Source organism: Ctenopharyngodon idella, chromosome 24 (genome assembly GCF_019924925.1).
Source record: "Ctenopharyngodon idella isolate HZGC_01 chromosome 24, HZGC01, whole genome shotgun sequence".
NCBI lineage: Eukaryota > Metazoa > Chordata > Actinopteri > Cypriniformes > Xenocyprididae > Ctenopharyngodon > Ctenopharyngodon idella.
In genome coordinates, this window is record NC_067243.1 from 27,960,784 (window position 1) to 27,987,554 (window position 26,771).

The 26,771-nt window shown below is 38.0% G+C and overlaps 9 protein-coding genes across 10 annotated transcripts in view; 6 read left to right on the forward strand and 3 right to left on the reverse strand.

Moving 5' to 3' along the window:
- Positions 1–26,771, forward strand: part of LOC127506760 (histone H4) — a 210,673-nt gene that overhangs the window by 125,779 nt on the left and 58,123 nt on the right. The gene's annotated exons all lie outside the window — the stretch shown is intronic.
- LOC127506920 (histone H4) lies at positions 3,783–4,107 on the forward strand. Its single transcript, XM_051883766.1, has one exon. The coding sequence runs from the start codon at positions 3,796–3,798 to the stop codon at positions 4,105–4,107; it is 312 nt and encodes a 103-aa protein (XP_051739726.1). The 5' UTR covers positions 3,783–3,795.
- On the forward strand, positions 13,163–13,989 carry LOC127506819 (histone H1-like). The gene has a single exon (XM_051883651.1). It carries the CDS (start codon positions 13,204–13,206, stop codon positions 13,822–13,824), a length of 621 nt encoding a protein of 206 aa, XP_051739611.1. The 5' UTR covers positions 13,163–13,203; the 3' UTR covers positions 13,825–13,989.
- On the forward strand, positions 14,403–15,081 carry LOC127506877 (histone H2A). The gene has a single exon (XM_051883715.1). It carries the CDS (start codon positions 14,513–14,515, stop codon positions 14,897–14,899), a length of 387 nt encoding a protein of 128 aa, XP_051739675.1. The 5' UTR covers positions 14,403–14,512; the 3' UTR covers positions 14,900–15,081.
- Positions 15,606–16,089, forward strand: LOC127506857 (histone H3-like). Its single transcript, XM_051883692.1, has one exon. It carries the CDS (start codon positions 15,620–15,622, stop codon positions 16,028–16,030), a length of 411 nt encoding a protein of 136 aa, XP_051739652.1. The 5' UTR covers positions 15,606–15,619; the 3' UTR covers positions 16,031–16,089.
- The window catches only part of LOC127506886 (histone H2B), a 95,011-nt gene continuing 85,826 nt past the window's right edge, over positions 17,587–26,771 (forward strand). Inside the window, exon 1 of the mRNA XM_051883727.1 lies at positions 17,587–18,000. Coding sequence (XP_051739687.1) covers positions 17,625–17,999 — 375 coding nt within the window. The 5' untranslated portion in view covers positions 17,587–17,624 and the 3' untranslated portion in view covers position 18,000. The remainder of the gene's footprint in view (positions 18,001–26,771) is intronic.
- The window catches only part of LOC127506882 (histone H2B), a 51,152-nt gene continuing 47,347 nt past the window's right edge, over positions 22,967–26,771 (reverse strand). Inside the window, exon 3 of the mRNA XM_051883721.1 lies at positions 22,967–23,494. Within this exon, the coding sequence (XP_051739681.1) occupies positions 23,116–23,490 (375 nt within the window). The 5' untranslated portion in view covers positions 23,491–23,494 and the 3' untranslated portion in view covers positions 22,967–23,115. The remainder of the gene's footprint in view (positions 23,495–26,771) is intronic.
- LOC127506917 (histone H4) lies at positions 24,240–24,619 on the reverse strand. Its single transcript, XM_051883763.1, has one exon. It carries the CDS (start codon positions 24,602–24,604, stop codon positions 24,293–24,295), a length of 312 nt encoding a protein of 103 aa, XP_051739723.1. The 5' UTR covers positions 24,605–24,619; the 3' UTR covers positions 24,240–24,292.
- On the reverse strand, positions 26,146–26,648 carry LOC127506834 (histone H3-like). Its single transcript, XM_051883666.1, has one exon. The coding sequence runs from the start codon at positions 26,599–26,601 to the stop codon at positions 26,191–26,193; it is 411 nt and encodes a 136-aa protein (XP_051739626.1). The 5' UTR covers positions 26,602–26,648; the 3' UTR covers positions 26,146–26,190.

Sequence of the window (26,771 nt, forward strand, 5' to 3'; positions counted from 1 at the left end):
AAAGAAAGAAAGAAAGAAAGAAAGAAAGAAAGAAAGAAAGAAAGAAAGAAAGAAAGAAAGAAAGAAAGAAAGAAAGAAAGTCACAGGTTTAGAACAACTTGAAGGTGTTTAAATTTTCATTTTTGGGTAAACCATGCCTTTAAGCAAGTCTATATATTCATTTATATATACACTACCAGTCAAAAGTTTGGAAACTACTATTTTTAATGTTTTTGAACAAAGTCTCTTATGCTCAATAAGGCTGCATTTATTTCATAATAAATACAGAAAAACAATACTATTGTGAAATATTATTACAATTTAAAATTATGGTTTTCTATTTTAATATACTTCAAAACATAATTTATTTCTGTGATAAAAGCTGAATTTTCAGCATCATTACTCCAGTCTTCAGTGTCACATGATCCTTCAGAAATCATTGTAATATGCTGATTTATTATCAATGTTGGAAACAGTTGTGCTGCTTAATATTATTATATAACCTGTGATACTTTTTCAGGATTCATTGATGAATAAAAAGTTAAAAAAAAATATCAGCATTTATTTAAAATAGAAATCTTTTGTAACAATATACACTACCATTCAAAAGTTTGGGGTCAGTCTTTTTTTTCTTTTTTTCTTTTTTCTTTTTTGAAAGAAATTAATACTTTTATTGAGCACGGATGTGTTAAATTGATAAAAAGTGATAGTAAAGATTTATATTGTTAGAAAATATTTATATTATGAATAAATGCTGTTCTCATAAATGAATCCTGAAAAAAGTATCACAGGTTCCAAAATAATATTAAGCAACACAACTGTTTTCAACATTGATAATAACTGAGTATCAAATCAGCATATTAGAATGATATATTGATATGAATTATATTTTAAAGTATATTAAAATAGAAAACAATCATTTTAAATTGTATTAATATTTCACAATATTATTGTTTTTCTGTATTTATTATGAAATAAATGCAGCCTTGAGCATAAGAGACTTCGTTCAAAAACATTAAAAATAGTAATGTTTCCAAACTTTTCACTGGTAGTGTAACGTTACGTGCCCTTGACACCAAGCAACAGTGTCACGTGATTTTACAGTATTATAAAACATTATTCGCAAATGCCAAATGAGCTTTTTTTTTTTTCAACGTTTAACATAGTACTATCATTCTTGTAAAAAATGAAAACAAACACAACGAGGGCTTCTGCGCGATTACTATTGAAGTTTGCGGTCTTCCGGGAGCATGTAAACGGCGCATGCTCCTTGAACTTGCGAATAAGCCACGCCCTCGTGCTGTCGTCAGACTCGAAACCCCAAGTATTTAGTCTGAGCCGATCCTGAGCGGACCCATGTTGGATCCGCGGACGCGCACGCGCCTTTACTGTAACGGTTGAACCACAGTACACCAAGAGCCGAGACGAGAGTCGTATCAGTGGAGACTTTCTTTGCTGGGACACGGTTGCGCTGAACCCTCTTGAGTAAGTTTATTGATATCATCATGTATATTATTATAACAGATGATACTATACAAACACACTTTCTCCCTTCACAAATGCTTTATTTGGAATAATTGGTAAAAAATACTAACACACACACGCACAAAACCCGTTTTGGGTTTTTGGATTGAAAATATTTTTTTGTGTTTTTATTACTGTGAAAATTATAAGATTCGCAAGTTTTGAACAGTAATGGTCATTTGCTTATTCAGCATTTTTAGAAAGAAAAAAAAAGTCATTTAGTACCTGTCGAGGAGTACACAATGGCCATTAATTCATTCAGAACTTATTAGATTGCTAGAAAATTATGTAGATGAAAAAACAAAACCTACATTTTAAAGTTAAATTGGAAGGTATACATTTAAAAGAAACACACACACACACACACACACACACACACACACACACACACACACAAAAGTAGTAACAGTCTTTGGACAATTTAGGACCAAATCTCCACTGTTCCATTTGATTTGATCACAATTTCATGATGCAAATAAATTGCATTACAATAATAATATTTAACCAATTTAAATTATATATATATATATATATATATATATATATATATATATATATATATATATAATATTATAAAACAAAATTTAAATTCAAATGTATGTGCCATGTGCTTGACATTGTTTGCAACAACAAAGCTGAAGGAGACATTAGCACATGTTCAGTCACATGCTGTCAAGGCACCACAGTGAGTTCATTTTAGACTAGATATAAATGCATATAAATTAAATTTAAATAATATATAATTGTACATCCAAATGTGTTTTCTAAAGTTTTTGGTCATTTTTAATGCCCATTTTATAAAATCAATAACTCAAATACTAAAAATCTTTGCGTCATGCATACATGACAAAGTCCTTAGATTTTTTCTGTATACTGCACTATTGTTCAGTACTGACAGGCAGGATAAAAGCCTTTATGCCTGTGTTTTAGGCTGATGTTATAAGGTTTTAGAAGACAGAGAGGAAAAGCTGTACCTTTTCCAGAGAGTATTGATGATAGTGACAGCAGTGCATTTGAAAATAATGCCATGGTAAGAAAGGAAGAAGTTGAAGATCACGGAGGACAGAAGCAGTGATAGTGATGGCAGAGATGAAGAATGTAAATCATAGATTGTTGTGTAATCTGGCTTTTGGATACATGATCCTATGCAGCGAAGGTGCATCTGAATTTGTGTCAAGTTTTTGACATTTTCACATGTGAGTCCCAAATGAAATATAGCAGCACAAGATGAAATGGAATGTTAATAAAGCTTTATGATGGTTTAAGGCTGATTAAGACTTAATGATTGTAAGGCTGATTATGAATGCCATTTGATACTGACCGATTATGCCCAAACAAGCTGGGTCTGTGCCAGTTGCGTTTTAGTCTGCTTTTACAGTCAGCATTCACAATCATGTGGTGTGTTCAGTTCAGTCTTAGAATGTTTCAACTATAGTCGTTAAGTGTGTCACCGGATTAAGACCTTTTCACTGCATTTGAAAAATGCATTTGAATGTGTGTGAAGTTTCAGACAATTTGCCAAAAATAATTTACCCTAAAGTCAGTTATAAATGATAAAACCCTAATATCAGATTTTTTTTTTTTATTTTATGGAAAATTATTTTAGATTTAAATATATGTAAAATATAGTCATCTGAAGTTTTTTTTTTTTTTGCTGAGATTCCATAATTAGTCCCATAGAAAGTTATGATTGTATTTACTATATGTGACCCTGGACCACAAAACCAGTCATAAGTCACACAGGTATGTTTGTAGCAATAGCCAACAATACATTGTATGGGTCAAAATTGTTGATTTTTCTTTTATGCCAAAAATCATTAAGATATTAAGTAAAGATCATGTTCCATGAAGATATTTTGTATATTTCCTATCATAAATATATCAAAAATGTATTTTTGTGAGTGGATATGCATTGCTAAGGACTTCATTTGGACAACTTTAAAGGCTATTTTCTCAATATTTTGATGTTTTTGCACCCTCACATTACATATTTTCAAATAGTTGTATCTCGGCCAAATATTGTCCTATCCTAACAAACCATACATCTATATATATATATATATATATATATATATATATATATATATACACACACACACACACACACACACACACAAAACACAACTTTATGGAGCCCTGCATTAACAATAAATGTTCAGCATGTGAATCTGTCACGTTGCACCGCCTTTGCATGTTTCAAGTAGGTCCTGTAAGCGAATGTAAATTTCTACTCGCACGCCTTCAGCTTTTACATATTCTGCTGGGAAGAATAGGTTGAATAGTAGCTTGACGATGTCAGGAAGAGGCAAAGGCGGTAAAGGACTTGGGAAAGGAGGAGCCAAGCGTCACCGTAAAGTTTTGCGTGATAACATCCAGGGAATCACCAAACCCGCCATCCGTCGTCTCGCTCGTCGTGGCGGTGTTAAGCGCATCTCCGGTCTGATCTACGAGGAGACCCGCGGAGTGTTGAAGGTGTTTCTGGAGAACGTGATCCGCGATGCCGTCACCTACACCGAGCACGCCAAGAGAAAGACCGTGACCGCCATGGATGTTGTGTACGCGCTGAAGCGACAGGGACGAACCCTGTACGGCTTCGGAGGTTAAACTTAATTGTTCTGTTGAACGAACCCAACGGCTCTTTTAAGAGCCACCCACATTGTCAAAAAGAGTATTATTATTATTATTGTTATCAGGGCCTTGATATGTACGGAAAATATTTGTTTCCAGGCTTTTGCTCCCATTTAGTTTTATAAAAATGTTCTCATGGCAAACGTTTAGTGATTGTGTAAAACGACTGAATGAATTCAAGATGCACATTTTCATTACATTTGTCTTTACCATACATTTGTCTTTACTGTTTCCACTAAAATAATATTTTCTCAAATGCCACTCAAACCAACAGATAAAAAAAAAGTAAACATTCATCTAAATCAGACTGTACTTTGCTTTTTGGTGATTGTGAAACATCAAACCATATTTACAGTATGAAACTGATATGTCAGGTGAATATATATGTTATTTGGTTAACTTTCTCCTCATCATGTAAGTTATTTCGAGAAAACCAATGGGGTACAAATAAAAGTATCATGCAGATGACTGCACATGCCAAACAGTGTTGCCAGATTGGAAATGTCCAAGTATCGTACCAGAAGCTCAAAATTATCGTATTTGGAAGAAAATTATCGTTCACGAGTTTTTAGTATAGGTAAATGAACTAAATTAATAACTATGATTTTTACAACGGAATGAATCAATACTTAACTTACTTAAGCTGGACAATCACACTATTTTAGCTGCTGAACAACCAAAATTATGTTCCCTCTATCTCTGTAAAGCTATACTTTGACACAATCTGCATTGTAAAAAGCACTATATAAATAAAAGTGACTTGACTTGACGAGTCAAATGTACGGAATACAGCTATTTATCTAGACCAACAGCTTTTTGACATGACTTGCAAATTACCAAAATAGATAAATAGGCGTACCTTAGTGGGAAACAACTGACCTAAAAGCGCTGCAGCAGGAACGTTAATTTGTGTTTGTGAGAGAGAGTTATTCTCCACGATGATTGGTCGAGAAGACGTAACGTGAGATGAGATGAAAGACATGCCTGACAACATTCACGTTCTCCTTACAATCATGATGTAGAGGATCCACAGCTAGATCAATGAGTATAAACTGATTATAACGACCATCATTTGAAGTGTCACAAAATTCTGAAATTATCGTAGATTATGGGATTTTTTTATTATTATTGATCGTACATCGTACAGAGGTCAAAATGATCGCACAAATACGATAATTATCGTACATCTGGCAACACAAATATAATGCTGTATGAACCATTTATGTTAAATATGGTCTGAAAAATCTGTTTGGAAATTTGAGTCTGGAAAAGTATGGAATTTTGAAATTGAAAATGTTACACTATTTTATACATTTTACACTAAGGCTAAATAGTTCGAACACATCGCGAGACAATCTGGTACTTAATCCCCAGGGACTTTATTTGTGTATTGATACTGATGTATGATCTTCAAATATACACGTTCTCCCAGAGTTACTTTAATGATCACAATATCAAGTAAGAACATTGCAGAATTACAATTGTTAATTTAAACTACTTTATTGACATGATTGTGATCTGCATTGACATCTTTTGAGTGGGAAAGTCAGACAAAGAGTCACTGGCGGTTCTGGTTCTGCTGAATTTAGATGCTTTCAATTGGCAGATGTGTCACTCTAGCCAGCCAATTTCTGACCAATGAAAACAGGCAATCCAGCCCTCTGAAATTAGCATAAACTGTGTAGTGCACACTTTAAATAGCCACTCATGTTTTTGTAATTTTCTTGAATTGCTATATGCACATAAATACACGCATTCAGAAATTGCATAAATTCAATTAGTTGACCTTCAGAGCCGTAAAATGTTGCAACCGTTTCTGAAAATGCGAAATTTCCGTCACTCATATTTTTTTATTTTTTTTTATGCCTCCAAAGTTGACGTCCAACCAAGGGTCAAGTTGGTGAAACTTTGGGAAACTGCCACACCTTTACCCAAAACGTGTGAAAGTTAAGATAATGAACCTGAAACTTGTAGGGGAGTGATTCAGGGGTGCTATAAGAGGGGACAAAGGAGCAGACGTCTATGCAGCGCGCCTTTTCTACCCAATGAAATACTTCCAACCTTTCATTGCGTGAATACAGCCAATCAGAGGGAGATAATCCAGCCATGTGAAATTATCATGAGCTTCAAATACAGATCCAGTGCAAATCTCCGTTTATGCTGAACAATAACATTCCTGAACCAGTGAAATATGTTCTTAAAGAAGGCTCAAGAAATGAATGAAATCCAGAACAAAAGAGACTTAAGCAAAAATACAAAGTTCAATGGGTTTTCCTGTTCTAGTTTTTTAGCGCCGGTCTGGCCACACCCACCCGCAGAGCGCTTTATTCATATGCTAATAACCTGAAATAAGACAAGAAATGTGGTAAACACCCCCTATCAATACGATAAAATTAGCAGCAAACATTTGTTTGGCTTTATTGACCTTTCATCAGGATGGCACGTCACGCACACCAGGAAGATCTCCTTATGACTGTAGACAGCGAGGAAGAATTAAGTGTTTCATCAGAAGACGACGAAGACATTGATGATGAAGGCCTGCACTTTGAGGAGGGCTGTGATCCAGCGCAGGACACATTTTCTGATGAGTAAGCCGTTTATTCTTAATTTAGTTATTAGAATTGCTTACACGCGCGGTTTCAGTCCCATATGTCCAGTCAGAAATCTACCAGTTTGTAATATTATGAAATGTTGTTCTGTGGACTTTTCATTACATATTTAAATGTTATACGAAACGAGCATTTATTTTATACTCTATAATGTGGCGGGGGGAAATGTTTATCCTATTCTAATGGTCTAGTTTGGGTTTGCTCAGGACGGTGTTTGCTGCCACATCAACAGAGCTTAAAGGGATAGTTCACCCAAAAATGAAAATTATTCCATGATTTATTCACCCTCAAGCCATCCTAGGTGTATCTCTGATTGTGTTCGTCTGAAAGAATATAGTCATATACACCTAGGATGGCTTGAGGGTGAGTAAATCATGGAATAATTTTCATTTTTGGGTGAACTATCCCTTTAACTGTGTTCTCCGTTATCTGCTTAGGTGTAAATGTTTCAAACTTGCATGACATAAGGTTGCTGATGCCCCATCAACACATATAAAGTGTGTGACCATATCTATTAATTGCCCATCACTTATGCATGCACTGGTATGCCACCTTGGACAACCTAAACTGAGAAATGTTACAAACATTTACCATTTCTTTTCTTAGGGATGTGATTCCTTCACGTGCACCTCATACAGGAGCGGCACACAAGCATCGTTCAATTTTCAACGCAGTTGAGAATCTTAATGAGTAAGTGTGCTTTTACCCCTCATTTTACAGATGACAGTTTCATTTTGTTTACATACTGTGAAATAATACACACAAAGTATACGTGTTTGTAATGAGTGGGCAATATATAAGTTTTAGTAATTGATAATGTTCTGATCCTGTTGCCAGCATGCTCAGTTTTGTTTTCTCCCCCCCACAGATGTGAGAATGACAGCAAACAGATACTTGTTGGAAAGAGAGACAGGAATCTGTCATGGAAAGCAGAGACTGATGTCGACATGACTCCAAAGACTCTGAGATTCCTGCCTGCACGGAAACCTGGGCCGCAGTTGAGTCTCGCTGACTCACACTCCCCTATGAGTCTTTTCAAACTTTTTTTCTCAGAGAGCGCTGTGTCAAATCTGTGCCACAACACAAACGCTCAAGCTGCCAGGGCACTTGCAAAGGGTCGCAAATACAGTTGGACAGATGTCAGCGTTGACGAGATGTACCGCTACATTGGACTCGTTTTCTACATGGCCACGGTGAAGATGAGCTCCATTGCCGACTACTGGCGGCAGGACAGTCTTTTCTCTTTGCCTCTTCCTGCCACAGTTATGTCAAGGGACAGGTACCGCACCATTTCATGGAATTTGCACATGAGTCACCCAGATGCAGACAAAGAAAATGACAAAAAGAGGGGCACAGCTGAACATGACCAACTTTTCAGGCTCAGACCCCTCTTGGACACTATCCGTCTTGCATGCAAAACCTTCTATCATCCTAGAAGAAATTTAGCTGTGAAGGAAAGACTGGTGGCATGCAGAGCAAATGCAGGAATGACACGGTTCACGAAAGCCAAGCCAACAAAGCTGGGCTTCAAGTTTTTTGTCCTTGCTGACTCATCAAATGAATATACTGTGGATCTCTCTGTGTACACGGGCAAGAACAGCTTTCCTACAGGCCATGGGATTTCATATGATGCTGTGATGTCTCTTCTGGACAAGAAAGCTTTGGGCTCTGGGTACCATGTTTACATGGATGATTTCTTTACAAGTCCAAAGCTCTTAACAGACCTGCTTGCAATGAAGTTTGGTGCTTGTGGGACTTACAGAGACTACAGGAGGGGCTTCCCACAGAGTGCATCTAATTCACTGACCAAAAAATCCACCAGGGGATCCATTAGGTGGATTCGTGATGGGCCTCTTGTGTGCGTGAAGTGGATGGACAAAAAAGAGGTGTCTGTTTGTTCCACCATCCACGCTGCCTATACAGGAGACCGTGTGCAAAGAAAAGTGAAAGCACAAGATACATGGAGGACAAAGACTTTTCCGTGTCCCTCACCCGCGACTGCGTACAATCATCACATGGCGGGTACCGACCTGTCCGATCAGCTGTTGGAGTACTACACTGCACAGCACAAAACCATGAAGTGGTACAGAAAAGTCTTTCTACACTTCTTGGACATTGCTGCCACCAACGCTTTCATATTGCACAAGGAGCTACATGGCAACATGACGTGCAATGAGTTTATGGAGCAGCTTGTTGCAGATCTCTGTGGTGTGTCTCAGAAAGAAGCACCGAAACAGACTAGTAGTGACCACGTGCCGGTTCCAGGAGCTGAGCTGACCTCAGATGTCAGAAAAATTGCCACTACCGGTCGCCGCATATGTGCGCATTGCAAAGCAGTGTGTGGCAAGAAGCAACAAACACCTTGGAAATGCCAGGCATGTGACGTTCACTTGTGTCTTCAGTTGAACAGGAACTGTTTCCAGGAATGGCACAAAAGTGTGTGATTTCAAAATGTGCCTTTAATCACACACCCCTTTTTTTATTTGATTTTATTGAGTATATTGTGCACTATGTTTGTAAATAAACTACAAAAAAAAAAAAAAAATCTCACATTCTCATACATTTTTAATTTTCATATTAATAGGGAATGAACCAATAGGGAATGGGGTGTTAAAGGCACCGTATTTATGACCACTGGCACGGTCTTGCATACTGCCTTTCTAAAACAAGAAAATCTATTTAGCATTTTAATTGCACTACAATCTGGGCTGAATACAGTGTAGTGAGACGTTTGCCTTACAGTACACATAGCTGAAATAAGCTCAAATATAGAGAATGTCCAACTTTTCAGGATCCAAAAAAAAAAAAAAAAAACCACCTCAGGTTGTATGTGTTGGGAGATTTTAGACCTCCATGTACTACTCTGAGAAATTCAGAACAGGTAACATCTACATGTATTCTCTTAAAGAGTTTTCCCAAAAACGGCCTTTGCTTTTGCCAGCATAATCCGTTAAACATCTTCCTGTCGTTCTCTGTGGCACATTTACTGAATGATTGGTTGTTCTAGTTCATCCAGGGAAGGTTTCTCAGGAAAACAGGAACGGAGCTAGTACACAATTCAGAAAAGTGTTTCATCCCCTCTAAGATTTCTTAAGTTGAACTACTATTATTTATTTATTTTCAGAACAGTCCCTTGTGTGCTTTGTAACCCAAAAAACCTTCCCTTAGGATGATCATAAATGTGGTAGCTTCACATCCATTTGGAGTTAATGTAATAGAACCTGATTGCTGGAAGCTTTTAATAAGCTGACTACACAGATGAGAGAGTTGGACAGAGAAGGTCCTGCACCATAAACGACTCTATAGAAATCCCAAATTCCAAACATCCATTCTCCCAACTGCAGCCAGTGTCTCAGGCCACAGAAGAGAGAAACACCCTGGACTGATGGTCAGCCCATCACAGGGCAAACACACAGACATGCACACAGTCACACCTAAAGACAATTTACTGTCTCTAATATCAAAATTACCCAGGAGGAGGAAAACAGTCATATTTTACACTATTTACAATGAAGTCAAAGGGCACCACTTGCCACAATGGGGAAAGAAAAAACAAACAAACAAACAGGTAAACAGAATAATAAATAAACATACAAGAGAATATATTATTCCACAATATAAAACAACCTGTACAAACTCTCCATTAAGACTTGTGAGACCTGTGCCTCAGGTTTTCCTTCTCGCCTCCCATCTTTTATTTCACCTGGGCAGACTACAAACCCTCTGACAGAGGTTACAAGCCAAAGCTTTGTTTTCCTATGTAATGCATTAGCCATGGTCCCACACCAGCTAAAACTGCTTGCTCCACCTGCTACAGTTGCCCAAACTCTCACTATAGACTGCAACGATCCCCTCCCATTTATTCAGTGGCATTGGTTCTGGAAAAATTTTTCCATCCATTTGTCCCACAGGAATTTTTAAAAAAGTCTTTGTTAAACCTTTATAAGCCATGAACCAAGCCAACCAGCTAAGGTGAATCGTAACATTAGAAACTTTGATTAGAAGCAATACTTTAAAAACAATATATTTTAAGATTGTTTCAAAATATGCATACAGAAATATTCAAGTATTTTGAGAGTGTACAGAGTTTCATGGGAAAGTGGGCGGCGTTAAAGAGATCTTTTGGTGCATTTTGCTTTTGGCAAGTCTGGTGGAATTTTCTGCACAGCATCATGGGTAATGTACATAGTTTTTCACCAATTTCAATGAACCGGTTGAAAAAAACTAATTCACCAGTTCATTTATATAATCACACAATGTCACGTATACACAATTCTATTATTAAGGCACCCAATAATGATGTGAAAGGTGGATGTTTGACATGTCTAAAGTGAATAGTGCATATATAGTGAATAAATTTAGGAGAACTCTTAGTGGTAAGATTAAATGTTTTGTGAATACGGCCCCGGAATTATTTGTTGAGATGTCAAAACACTAACTGCTCTCGTTCTTTATCAAAATATCTTCTGGTATGAGACAATGTTGTTGTTGTTTTTTTTTTGTTTGTTTTTTTGTTGTTTTTTTACAGAACTTTTTGCCTCTGACCTGTTAGCTTTCAGATTGTACCTTTGCTTATTATCTATAATTTAGTCATTTTAAACTGGCTTTCTGCTTTACATCTGTGGACCAGCAAGCTTATTTTATGATGCTTTTTGTATACTATTACATGTTGGCCCACAACATACTGCACCTTTTTGCCACACACTATAGATCATACAAAATAAGTCTCTTTTTTTAACTAGTCAGTAATAAATCTGACTGGCTGGTAATATTAGCAAAGTTCATAGGGACAGTTTCCAAAAAAGTGCATCAGGTACAACATTAGGCTTCAGTATTCGGGTGATTTGCATTATTAAGACAAAACTGAAAATGAATTGTTAGATCCTTAAAACGTCTTGTCCTCAAAATCTCACTGACCAGCCAAACAAAGTTAGAAATGATACTGTTAGTTTATGAATAAAATAACTCTATCATTGTTCAAGCAGTTTTAAGAGCAAAGTTATATCTATTTAAGTTCAGCAATGTCCAAAGTATGTTGTTTTAGGCTCATTTTTGGTTCAGGGTAAAAGAGAGATGGTTTATGTTTGGTATTACGTGTGAGGCACAAAATATCCTCACTACTCAAAAATATCCTCACTAATATAGTGGACCATAAAGAAAATGTATAATTACTGCATGTCATGAGAGCCCCATTTCTTTTCACAAGAACAAAAGTAAGAAAAATATTGTCCTGGGTCAGAAAACCGTGGTAACCCCTGATGTTTTCAGTTCAATGAAACAAATTTTAGGAATACGTTGTAAACTTCTAAACAACTGAGACTAAAAAAAAAAAAAAAAAGGATTTTTAATTGCTTTTGAATGTTGAAATTCAAAATGTTTTAACGTGATTTAAACGCTTATTATCAGCTCTTCATTTAATAGTGGTTAAACCAATATATATATATATATATATATATATATATATATATATATATATATATATATATATAAACAAACTACAGTAAGTGACCTTTGCTTTATTGTTTACATTTATTCATTTTATCAGGTGATTTTATCGGAATACAATCTTAAGGAGGCAATGACAGAGAAATGCTAGCGTTGCAATACAAAGTTTCAAACATTGTCCAGAAAAGTACAAGCTAGAACAAGGAGGGAAATAAGAAACAGTGATATAAATAAGTTTTATTTTAAGGAAAATATTAATAAGGAGAAACAAATATGACGATTTACATTTTAATTTAGCATGGTGTACATCACCTTATGAAAGCGTATTTAAGTTAAAACATTAATACTTGCGTGATCAGACTTAGGCTACATATTTAGTAATTATTATTCTTATTCTTATTATTATTATTATTATTATTATTATAAGGACAGATCATCTGCTGGCAGAAGATGAGGGCCAGACAGGAGAGTCACAAGACTCGGATCCTCCGGATGATGTTCGTGTGCTTCAAGCTGCCCAAAACAACAGCTGTATAAAAGCCTCCTCACGCCCCTCACTAATGCTGATTTCATTAAAGTTGCGTTCAGACTGTTTTCTGAACACACAGCGGACGCGTTCAGGCTTTTATCATTTTTTCCATTAAAACTATCCATCAAATTTACACGCGGCTTTTCCCCGTGGCTGATGCTCGCCTTGGATTTGGTCTGACGGAGGCAAAAGAAACATTTCCTCTTCGCGTATTTTATTTTTTAGCTCGTATTTTAAAGCTCAGAACCTCTGCTCGGTGTTCACTTTATTTTTACTGCGCCAAACTATTTTACTGCTTCAGTTTTGCCCCAAATGTAAGAGAAGAAAACACAAGCGCGGGGGGCTCGTGGAGGCGCGCACACACCGAGCAGGGCGGGTTGAGTCTATAAGGTTCTCATGTGTTATTTAAGAGCGCAGCGCTGGTTGAGAGCTGTTCATTGCTGAAACCAGACAGTGTTTGATACAGCACAGATCCGATCCGAGAGAGATATGGCAGAAACCGCTCCAACCCCGGCTGCTGCAGCCCCGGCCAAAGCGCCCAAGAAGAAGTCAGCTGCGAAAGCCAAGAAAGCAGGTCCAGGCGTCGGTGAGCTCATCGTCAAAGCTGTGTCCGCATCCAAGGAGAGGAGTGGCGTGTCCCTCGCCGCCCTGAAGAAAGCTCTCGCTGCCAGCGGCTACGACGTGGAGAAGAACAACTCTCGCGTCAAGATCGCAATCAAGAGCCTGGTGACTAAAGGCGCCCTGGTGCAGGTCAAAGGGACCGGCGCCTCGGGCTCATTCAAGCTCAACAAGCAGCAAGCCGAAACCAAGAAGAAGCCGGCTAAGAAAGCGGCTCCTAAAGCGAAGAAGCCCGCGGCCAAGAAACCCGCTGCTGCCAAGAAGCCCAAGAGTGCAGCGGCAAAGAAGCCCGCCGCAAAGAAATCGCCCAAGAAGGCCAAGAAACCCGCTGCCACAGCCACTAAGAAGGCGACGAAGAGCCCCAAGAAGGCAAAGAAACCAGCAGCTGCTAAGAAACCAGCCAAAAGCCCCAAAAAGGCCAAGGCGGCTAAACCTAAAGCGACAAAGCCTAAAACCGCCAAGCCTAAAAAGGCAGCGCCCAAAAAGAAATAAAGTCTCTACCGTTTTTTCTCAACGGCTCTTTTAAGAGCCACCCAATAACTCTGAATAAAGAGCAAAACTCATGTATATTATATCGCTTAAAGTAAATAGCCAAGTTTCATTTTAGACCTCTTAGACTGCATTCAGAACAGACAAGCCACCCAATTCTGAAAATAAACTCGAATGAACCGTTTTTATATGTGAAAGCTCATGAGGGTTCAGACAGTGATCACAGTCCAAATGGGATGTTGTACAACAAAGTACAGACAGAATATTTACACAAAACACTCCGCTGGAGAATTGTGACAATACAAACAACAGTGAAAACACTCCAATATTACAACAGGAACATAATACTGTACAGTATCAACGCGTACAGAATATATTGTGTGAAAGGTGTAGCACTTTTAGTTAAAAGAGCGTACTAATATATATATATATATATATATATATATATATATATTTCAATGGGTTAATGGTTTCATGTCTACTGTCTTAATAGTCAGAAATACGTGTGCATACATAATTATTCTCGGCCGAAAGGGGGTTGGGCTTTGGAAGGAAGTTCAGTGATTGGTTTGAATCTTTACAGACTCTAAACCAATGAGCGACTATCACTCTAGTTTAAAGACAATATGTGGAAACCAAAAGTCTCATTTTGTGCTTTCTGTATGTGAAAGTTACAACAACTGAATTAAAAATGAGTGGAAGAGGCAAAACTGGAGGCAAAGCAAGAGCGAAAGCCAAGACTCGCTCATCCAGGGCAGGACTGCAGTTTCCTGTCGGCCGTGTCCACAGACTTCTCCGCAAAGGCAACTATGCTGAGCGCGTCGGTGCTGGTGCTCCAGTTTATCTGGCGGCTGTGCTCGAGTATCTTACCGCTGAGATCCTGGAGTTGGCTGGAAATGCCGCTCGGGACAACAAGAAGACCCGCATCATCCCCCGTCATCTGCAGCTGGCGGTGCGCAACGACGAAGAGCTGAACAAACTTCTGGGCGGAGTGACCATCGCTCAGGGCGGTGTGCTGCCCAACATCCAGGCTGTGCTGCTGCCCAAGAAGACCGAGAAACCTGCCAAATCCAAATAAAACTGTTAGAGATTGTTTTAGTGATCTAAAGGCTCTTTTAAGAGCCACCCATTTTATCTAATAGAGAGTGCTTTTCTTTGTTAATATTAAAAAGCATCATAAACTACTTGAAGAGGGGGAAAAAAAAACTATTAAACCAGTCAAATGTATAAGGTGTGCATTCTTATTATAAGCACATGATGATCCGCTGACGTGTCTGTAGAGCTCGTTCTTTAGGAGGCGTGTAGGTTGGTCAACTAACCTTAAAATAAAGTTACATGTCTGCTTCGATAATGTATCGAATATTATTTTGATAGATTACCCAAAATAAAAACCAATATACACGCTGCTTTATGTATTTACAGGACTTTATGCTGCTTTTATACAGACTATAATGTGATTTTGTTCTAATTCAAAATCTGCACAACCACTGGGAATTAAGGCGAGTATTTCAGAATAAATATATACAACAACGTGAATATAAAGCTCATGGAGGTGTCCTGTACACTGAGTCAACCAAACAAAGCACATTGAGCGGGAAACCCTCTGTTTGTTTGAAAAAGAGGAAACGCGCAGTCATTGGCTAACACTCATGTAGAGACGTCACATATTAGCCAATCACAAGGCTTGCACCCTCGCGACACTATGAGCTCATGGCCTCACAATGCCTTAAAAGCAGGCGTGTAACACAAAACAGTATTTTCTATACAAGTAGGCTCGAGAAAGAAGTAGATTGCAGCAATGGCAAGAACCAAACAGACCGCTCGTAAATCCACCGGTGGTAAAGCCCCGAGGAAGCAGCTCGCTACCAAAGCCGCTCGTAAGAGCGCTCCGGCCACCGGCGGCGTCAAAAAGCCCCATCGCTACAGGCCCGGGACCGTGGCTCTCAGAGAGATTCGCCGTTATCAGAAGTCCACTGAGCTGCTGATCCGCAAACTGCCCTTCCAGCGGCTGGTGAGAGAAATCGCTCAGGACTTCAAGACGGATCTACGCTTCCAGAGCTCCGCTGTCATGGCCTTGCAGGAGTCCAGCGAGGCTTATTTGGTCGGTTTGTTTGAGGACACCAATCTGTGCGCCATCCACGCCAAGAGGGTCACCATCATGCCCAAAGACATTCAGCTGGCCCGCCGCATCCGCGGAGAGCGCGCTTAAACCACATCAAACTCCAAAGGCTCTTTTAAGAGCCACCAAAATTACACTGAACGAGACCATTTCCAGTTTAACTAGTTTCCAGTAATCCTCTGTAGTAATTATTTTAGTTTGTTTTTGATAAAATAAGACATTTATCAAACTTAAACTATGCGTTTCCTCAAGGCAACGTTGTACCATAATGGAATCGCATGAGGCCATACAGGCATAATAGGTTAGAATACAAATGTATTATATTTGTAAGGAAAAGAGTGAGAATTATCTAAATATATTTACATTTTCACATGATTTTGTAATGCACTTATAAGAATAGTAATTCACATACTATATCTGCATATATTATGATCTGCACATTTTCTATAGCACTTAAAAAAGCTATAAAATACGGGTAGCGCTACCGGTTGATGAGGAAGATAAAGTCATAGTGACAATCCGTCCCGGTGAGGTTGAGAGCGAAGATGGAGATGGGGATGAAGATGGATATGAAAACTTGATATAATAACATAATATGATGGTTTGGTAATACTTGTGTTCCACTATGGTAAAATGTTATTTTTTTTATTAAATATGAAACTTTAAATATATTAACTGGATAAATTTGTTTGTTCAAGTGTCTAGTTAAAGATTGATGTTTTCTATATATATATATATATATATATATATATATATATATATATATATATATATATATATATATATATTTATTATTATTATTATTATTATTATTTTTTACATGAAAATGCCAAATGTTTCAAGTTGTCTATTGTGGTACAAATAATATATATATATATATATATATATATATATATATATATATATATATTTATTATTATTATTATTATTATTTTTTTTTTTTACATGAAAATGCCAAATGTTTCAAGTTGTCTATTGTGGTACAATGTTGCCTCGAGGCAACAAATTTATAAAAAATAAATAAAGTATGTATTTATTTATTTTTTTTATGAAAATATTTATTGATATCGTTAAAGTGTCCAATTTTAAGATTTTATTTTCCCTCATTGATATCATATTGCGTACCATAGAGGGTTAATTGGAGTCGAAAGGATCAAATTAGATCAGAATGCGACCAAAGTTAGTAGATTTGAAAAAGAAGAAAACATTAACGAAACTGGCATTTGTTTTACACAAATGGGCTTTTATTTATTATTCGTGTAGTTTAAACAGTTCAACAGTTTCATGAATCAGTTAAGTCCCGAGGAAAAACTGCTTTTTTAAAGGGTGCCTAACCTATAATGGTCTCTTTCCTCCAACACTCCCTCAATGGGTCTAAAGGGCTTTTAAAATTACACAATTGTTCACAATATTTGTCTAGAATCGCTTGTAATAGTAAAAAGAGGAAAACAAAGGAAACAGGTTGTAGTTCAGTGGTTGGCGGCGGCGCATATGATTGGCCCTCATTCCGCTCGTGATGCTTTGAGTTGTCCAATGAAATACGAGTTTATGGATTTGGCCTATTAAAAGAGGCAATCAGATAGTTCCCGTATCTCTTTGAAAATTAGCATAGGGCAGTGAATAAATACCTCTGTGTCGTTTCTGATCTCATATTGCTTTGTGAAGTTTGCATTTAAAAAGCATCATGCCTGAACCAGCAAAGTCTGCGCCTAAGAAGGGCTCCAAGAAGGCCGTCACGAAGACCGCCGGTAAGGGAGGAAAGAAGCGCAAGAGGTCCAGGAAGGAGAGTTACGCTATCTACGTCTACAAAGTCCTGAAGCAGGTTCATCCTGACACCGGTATCTCTTCCAAGGCGATGGGCATCATGAACTCTTTCGTCAACGACATCTTCGAGCGCATCGCCGGTGAGTCGTCTCGTCTCGCTCACTACAACAAGCGCTCCACCATCACTTCTAGAGAGATCCAGACCGCCGTGCGTCTGCTGCTGCCCGGAGAGCTGGCCAAACACGCCGTGTCCGAGGGCACCAAAGCTGTCACCAAATACACCAGCTCCAAGTGAGGTGTGATGTGACTTTAACCAACCTAAAGGCTCTTTTAAGAGCCATCCATCTCTTAGTTAAAGAGCTTTTGTTTGTAGAATTTGTTGTAAACGGACATCAAGTATCGAAAATTGAGATTGAAATAAGTGGATTTTCTAAAGTGTCTTACAAAATTCAATTCGAGTTTAATACAAAGCTATAGTTTTCGTTGTTATTCAGCGACAGTTACTCGTGTTTTTTTTTTTTTTTTTTTTTTTTTTTTTTTCTTCGTTATTTCGGGGGGAAAAAGTTAATCCAGGTAAATTATGAATGAAATGTTTTAAATGTTTAAAACATTAAATGCTTTTTTTTTTTTTTTTCAGTCAACAATTGAGGTGCATAAGTACAGAGTAATGAGGCCTGCAATCAGCCAGATCCAAAAAGAAATACAAAACCTGTGCTAATCGAAAAAAAATAAGCTGACAAAAAAGTTTGAATCCAATATTTAGAGATAATAAAGTGTACTGAGACTTGCAAGCAATTTTAAAAGGTCATCATTTTTGACCCGGAACACCAAATTAGGCAAAGGGTTTTGATCACCGCACAAGGGTTAAAGAGGTTGTTCATGGATGAAATGGAGCAGATAGAGAAAAAAAATCAAGTGTCCAGCATACATGAGAACAGTTTAACCAAACTGAAAGACTACCTGCTCCATCTCATCCACAAGAATATCCATTAAAAAAAAAAAAAAAAAATGTCCAGTTTGCTTAACATTGCTGGAACATTATCTTAAGGTTAGCATAACGTTCCTGCAATGTTCTTTTGACCTACATTTTATTAATAATACAACATTCTAGGAATGTTGATTTGTAATGTTCCAAGAACGGAAAAATTTAGTTTTGTTTAAATGTTAACAAAACATTTTAAGTTTATTACACGGCTGGAATACTTGATTCTCACTGGCTGATTGGCCAATTGCGCCATCCAGCGGTATGTTGTTCCCCGATAACAACCTCTGAAAACAGATAACACAGGCTCATCCGGTTTACTAAAGTCAGCAGCACTTGCTAGGAAGGTTTTTTTTTTTTTTTTTTTTTTTGTCAATGTTTTGTGTTTGGTTAGCTAATAAAATATTAAAACTCAGTCAAATCAATATTTAGTGTACAGTTATTTATGTCATCCAGTATCGTGGACCTGCTCTCTCTTGTTTCATACAAATGCAGCTGCTGCCATTTTGCAACTATTGTTTTGTACACTGTTGGATTATAAGATAACAGGTACGATTTTAAAACAGTTTCATCTCAGATCAATATCTCTTATCCCCATAATTATTTAAGTGCCGAAATGCCATTTAATAAGTGGTGTGACTGTGTCTTATCCCTGAAATGTCCGTCTAGTTTGAACTTGGTCGCTAGCAACTGCTCTCTCCACAGAAGCTTTGCGTTCAAAGAGCTAACAAAATATTTCAACTCAGATCAATATTTCGTCTATTATTTACTTATGTGGCAAGTAGCCGTGTAATAAACGGGATAATATACATCCAGCCAGTTGTTATCTCGGAATAAACCCCTTCAGGCTGATGGAACCTCCGATTGGAGTTTGGGTCCTGATCACCCTGTCGGGGTTTATTCTGAGATAACCGGCTGGATGTATTATCCCTTACTTAGCATAATGTTCCTGCAACATTCTCCACTAAATTTCATTAACAACACAACATTCAAATAACGTTTATTTGGAACATTCCAATAATGTTAAAATGTCCACATTCTTTAATGTTAAATGTTATTTTATGGTTAGAATATTGTTCCTGCACTAGGGGTGTAACGAGATTTCTCGTTGAGTTGCTTCAATTGTAAACTATTGTAAACATCTGCTCTGCAGCACAAGCTGCAGAGTTGCACACAGTGCAGCAGGAATCATAGTTCTCTGATCACATGACGAGAGTAAGGTAAGATCACTGATAAGTATTTGTTGCGCGCAACCGAGCCTAAGCGTCCGATAAATGTCTCATCTTGTAGAGTGCACGCTCAGCACCGCCGCTTTTGAATTTCAAAGCGAAAGTAAAACGCAAGCTCCCTGGTGCACGCAAAATACATACAATAGCGTGTCTCCCAATATCAAACCTATCTTAGGCTGGACAGTTGTAACCATCTCTTAGCTCTGGTCTCTGTTTGCACTTTGTATATTGACAGAGTACTTTGATTATGGTTGCACTTATTCTTTGCACTTAATAAGACTAAGAAAAAACTGTTATTTGTTTTTGATATTTATACTTTTTTTGTTTTGTTTCTGTGTTCAGTTTATGGAAAGGAGTTCAATTAGGAGGTCACACACAGCCTCAATCAGAAGCTCTGGAAGCTCATAATTCATGTACAGTAAGGTCTGAAGAGACTCATGTGAAATCATACAGGAGAGAAGCCAGTCAATAACATATAAATTTCAAAAGGTGTTTGGAATATATAACTGCACACTTGGAACAAAACAACAACAACAACTGATTGTTCTTTTTCTTTTGTCTTTTAAGGTAAACTAACCCTTTAAAGGTGATTACCCTTGCACAAATCAAAGTGAACCAAGCAATTACCAAACAGCCCAACTGGATATGTATACATACAACTACACATTCGCACTAGACACACACAAACAAACCAACTGGACAGTCTTACAAACATACAAAAATAACTGAAACATCTATCAAATAAAATGGTGTGTTTGATCAGGGTTGGAACTAAACTCTGCAGGACAGTAGCCCTTCAGGCGCAGGGTTGGACACCCCTGTTCTACCTTAAAATGAGCTGTGTGAAACTCTGCAAGGGTCTTACGGGTCTTCCCTAGGGGGACCCACAATCTGCCTCTCACTCATCACCCTGGAATTCACAATAATGCAATGACCAGTACAGGGAGCCCAGTTTACACTGAGACACCATTCATTGTCAATACTGTGGATAATCCTTTTTTATACCCTAAACAGGCAACGTATCTCAGGAGATACAACTCATAACTACATCAAATATTTAAAAAAAAAAATCATTTGGATATGTTTTACTTAAGTCCAGATGATATAAAAAAATGACATGAAATTATTTTTTGCTGATCATTTTCCTGTCTTGCCTGTTTAAGGGTTAGAGAATGTGGACATTTTATCGTTCTTGGAATGTTCCAAATAAACGTTCTTTGAATGTGGTATTGTTAATGAAATTTGGTGGAGAATGTTGCAGGAACATTATGCTAAACTTAAAATAACGTTTTTAGAATGTTGTATTGTTAATAAAATGTAGGTCAAAAAAAATTGCAGGAACATGAACGTTAACGTTAACATTAACACAGGAACCTTAAGATAACGGTCCAGCAATGTTAAGCAAACTGGATATTTCCACGTTTTTAGAACATTTCATATCACCGTTCTCACAACCAAAACAGAATGTTTTGAAACATAACTTTGTTACCTGGGGATGTGTCCAGTGTGTCCGGATCTGTACCGCGATCCTCACCTGCTGCCCTGGCCTGTGGTCATAACTGTCTGTCACTCAGACCACAGCCGTTTGAGATGTTTGTGCCGACAGTCACTGCAGCTCTAAACTAGAAGTGCAAACTAAGCCCATCCCAAATTGACTTCCATATTCACATGTGGTACCCTGAGCTTTGAAACATACCTGACTGGAATTTTGTTTCCAAAAAAAATGAAAATCAAGCTGAAATCTTGTTTTTCGTTAAAAAACTAAACAAAAACGAAAAAAACTAATTTTCTCGTTTCTGCTTATTTAATTTCAAATTGGAAAACAAACTATCAAAATGTACACGGACCATGCTTTAATGTTTAACTAGGAAGCTTGTTTTGAAATGCTTTTATTTTGTACAAAATGGCACTACGTCATACTGGTGTTCCAGGTCAGAAATGGCCGGCTTTCTCAAAATGCTTGTTAACCTCTCAATGTGCTATATTATCACCAATATTTGTCAACTTGATTTCTTTCAGTAAGCATCATAATAGCTGCCCCAGTAATATTCAGAGTTCTCATTATTGTCCTTCAGTCTTAGATGCTTCAGTCATCATTTGACAGGTTAGTTGGAAGATATTTCATTAAAAAACATTTTCAGACAGCTGCAGGGCTTTAATCCATAATAAGATGACAATGATTAATCCAAAGACTGAAAGATTTATCAGATTTACAATAAAGTCTGATAAATCTTTCAGTCTTTGGATTTATCGTCAGCTTTGGATCTATCATTGTCACCCTCCTGGCAAGTGAATTTCACTAAAATAATAGCTATTACTATGAGTCAGAAGTCAACTTAATTAGGCCCAAATGCTCCTGTCTACAGTAATGAACCTTATTTCACATGCTTTGTAAATGCATGTAAACTTGATCCCCATTAATTGAGATTTCACCTGTGTATTTAAATTAATTTGTCCAACACTGAAAACTTTCTCTTTATCCACGTCATTTCAAACCCCCATAGTTTACATGGATTCACTTTTTTCCCCCCAAATGATGCAAAAAGACAAAAAAAAACAAAAAAAACACAATTCTCAATAACCTTAATATAATTAAACTATCAAGTTTTCTCAAAGGGATAGTTCACCGAAAAATGAAAATTCTGTCATTTACTTACCCTCATGTTGTTCTAAACTTGTATAAATTTCTTTTTTCTGCAGAACACAAAGGAAGATATTTTGAAGAAAGTTTATAACCAGGCCGCTTTGGGGCACCATTAACTTCCATTGTAGGAAGGGAAGGGAGAAAAAAAAAAAAAAAAAAAAACGTACTATGTAAGTCAATGGTGCTTCAGAACTGTTCAGTATCCCAAATTCTTCAAAATAATCCTTTGTGTTCAACAGAACAAAGAAATTTATACAGGTTTGGAACAACATGAGAGCGAGTAAATGACAGAATTTTTGTTTTGGAGTGAACTATCCCTTTAAACTACACCGTCATTTTTGCAGAACAGAACAGGTCTCTGAACAACGACCAAAACTAGCTTTGGATTAGACACGGACCAAATTACATTACGGTTTAAAAATCTAGAAATCCACTTATTTCCAACACGTAACACATTTAGATTTCAACATATTATACAAACAACAGAAGCTCTTTAACGAGAAGATGGGTGGCTCTTAAAAGAGCCTTTGGGTCGCTGAGAGTCTCGGTTAAATCTCTACTTGGAGCTGGTGTATTTGGTCACTGCCTTGGTGCCCTCGGACACGGCGTGTTTGGCCAGCTCTCCGGGCAGCAGCAGACGCACGGCGGTCTGGATCTCTCTAGAAGTGATGGTGGAGCGCTTGTTGTAGTGAGCGAGACGAGACGACTCACCGGCGATGCGCTCGAAGATGTCGTTAACGAAAGAGTTCATGATGCCCATCGCCTTGGAAGAGATGCCGGTGTCAGGATGAACCTGCTTCAGGACTTTGTAGACGTAGATAGCGTAACTCTCCTTCCTGGACCTCTTGCGCTTCTTTCCTCCCTTACCGGCGGTCTTCGTGACGGCCTTCTTGGAGCCCTTCTTAGGCGCGGACTTTGCTGGTTCAGGCATGATACTGCGTAATGTCAAAACTGACAAAGGTGAAATCAGAAGCGACACAGAGGTATTTATTAACTGCCCTATGCTAATTTTCAAAGAGATACAGTAAATATCTGATTGCCTCTTTTAATAGGCCAAACCCATAAACTCGTATTTCATTGGACAACTCACGAGCGGAATGAGGGCCAATCATATGCGCCGCCGCCAACCGCTCATGTTTGAACTACACCCTGACTGTTTTCTTTGTTTCGTTTTCCGCTTTTTTATTATTAGTTTGAGAAAACAAGATATACTAGACAAGTATTGTGAACCATTTTAAAAGCCCTTATGGACCCATTGAGGGAGTGTTGGAGAAAAGAGACCATTATCAGTTAGACACCCTTTAAAAGAAGTTTTTCCAAGGGACTTGATTTATGAAACTGTTGAAACTAAACTAGTAAATAAAAGCCCTTTTGTGTAAAACAAATACCCATTTCGTTAATGTTTTCTGCATTTTTCACTCTGCTAACTTTGGTCCCATTCTGATCTAATTTAAAGTTAGTTACATTGTTAAACATTGTGTAATACAAAAGGTCTTTGTGCGCCACTTAAACCAACATATTCTGGGTATAATCACCTAGTACTATAAGAAAAGACACTGCTAGTCCCGATACTTTACCGTGAAACACCGTTTATAAACTATTTAGTAATACTTTCTCCGAATCCAAAAAACAAAGCGTTTTATCAATTAAATTCCTTTGACTCTTTATGTGACAGAGTGGGTGGCTCTTAAAAGAGCCGTTGGGTTTGTGTAGTTTTTCCTGATTTCAAGAGTTTAACCTCCAAAGCCGTACAGGGTTCGTCCCTGTCGCTTCAGCGCGTACACAACATCCATGGCGGTCACGGTCTTTCTCTTGGCGTGCTCGGTGTAAGTAACGGCATCGCGGATCACATTCTCCAAAAACACCTTCAACACTCCGCGGGTCTCCTCGTAGATCAGACCAGAGATGCGCTTAACACCGCCACGGCGAGCGAGACGACGAATGGCGGGTTTGGTGATTCCCTGGATGTTATCGCGCAAAACTTTACGGTGACGCTTAGCGCCTCCTTTCCCAAGCCCTTTACCGCCTTTGCCTCTTCCAGACATGTCTTACACAACTCTATCAAACGATGATAAAAAATGGTAAAAGAGTATTACTAGGAGGCCTTTTACATTTGCTCACAGGACCTGAGAGAAACCAACGCCGAGTCACAAGGCGCAACACGCACCTCCCCTCAATATAGTTCGAGCACAAAATACTGTGATTTAATCCTAACACGGATCTAACGAGGCCTGTCCTTTGTTTAATATGAAAAATTAAGTTTTATAAGATTTATTTGACAAAGAAAATATTATAACATTGTCATATCATATAGAGATACTGAATGACAATGAAATGTGACAATATATTTATTAGACAGTTCAGATATATTTGCAGAATATAAATTATTTCAGGCCTCAAGGATTTAAACTGTAGGTCTCAGCTGAATATGCACCTGCATAATCTCTTCTCTGGCCTTCAAGCTGCGATAAAAGTTTCAAAACAGACCATGCCGCTAGGGAGTAGCTAGAAGATTTAATAAAACTGTGGATGAGCTAATTAAAAAGAGTTGTAAAATACCAAACTATATTTTTTTGGCAGACTGTTTGAAGATAAAAGTATTGTCAAACATCTGGATACAAGGTCACTGGTTAAAAATTGTATAAAAATTAGAGTTTTTCACAACTGCTAAAACACTAAACTCCATTCTCTGAACCAAATGGTGAGTGGCAGGGACCCATTTATCGAATAAATCAGTCTTTGTGTAAAATCTTAAACAGGTTCAGGCAGTTAAACAAAGTTTGCAAATTTTATGCTTTTTTTTTTCTTCAAAACTCTAAACACATTCTCACTCACTAAAACATATCACACTGTGATGCACTTGTGTTGGACAACAGTAAACGCAAGTGGCAAAATTAAACACAACTACAACAGTTGTCGTTTACGAACAACGGCTCAAAATTGATGTGATCAAACCAGCTGTGGGAAATATAAGGCAGCTCAGAGTGCACAGGTGCATTGAATGGTGATAGGAGCAATGAATGGAAACATTCTGAGAGGGAGAGGAGGAAGAGTATGTGTAAGAGGATGAGGAAGAGCAAGGTGTGTTTTCAAGTGCTGAATATACAGACATACAATACTATTCAATATTCAATACAATACTAAACTACATACATACAGTGTACAATATATTCACCCTAGTTGCAATTATACTTTCATAATTACAAATTGTGTTCACATTTTGTTCTGTAACTAAATGCTCTGGATGCTGTTTATGTAGTGTCTAATGAATGATCTGTAGTGTTTATATTGATCTGTAAGCTTGATTTTGCCATAAGAATCAGAAGTTTTGTCAATGTAGTTCGAAGAATTGGTTTTGTGTTTAATACTGAGAAACTGGGTGAAGGTTTCACGAAATGTCATAGCAATTGTGAAAAAAACTGTAAAGTCTGTTTATACACTATTATTGACTATTTGTACAAATATTATTCATTTAAGTATAAAATTAACTTTGTATTTCTCAAAGATATTAATACAAAGAATATTTATGTATATTTATTTTTCTTTATTATTAAACTGGAAATGGTCCCGTTCAGTGCAATTTTGGTGGCTCTTAAAAGAGCCTTTGGGGTTTGATGTGACAGATGCGGGTTTAGGCGCGCTCTCCGCGGATGCGGCGGGCCAGCTGAATGTCTTTGGGCATGATGGTGACCCTCTTGGCGTGGATGGCACACAGATTGGTGTCCTCAAACAGACCGACCAAATAGGCCTCGCTGGACTCCTGCAGGGCCATGACAGCGGAGCTCTGGAAGCGCAGATCTGTCTTGAAGTCCTGAGCGATTTCTCTCACCAGCCGCTGGAAGGGCAGTTTGCGGATCAGCAGCTCGGTGGACTTCTGATAACGGCGGATCTCTCTGAGAGCCACGGTCCCGGGCCTGTAACGATGGGGCTTTTTGACGCCGCCGGTGGCCGGAGCGCTCTTACGGGCGGCTTTGGTAGCGAGCTGCTTCCTCGGGGCTTTACCACCGGTGGACTTACGAGCGGTCTGCTTGGTTCTTGCCATTGCTGCAGTCTACTTCTTACTCTAACCTGCTTGAGCTGGAAATGATACATTCTATTACACGCCTGCTTTTAGGGCATTGCGCGGCCACGAGCTCACAGAGTCGTGATGGTGCGGAGGCTTGTGATTGGCTAATGTGTGACGTGTGCTTATGACTGCTAGCCAATGACTGA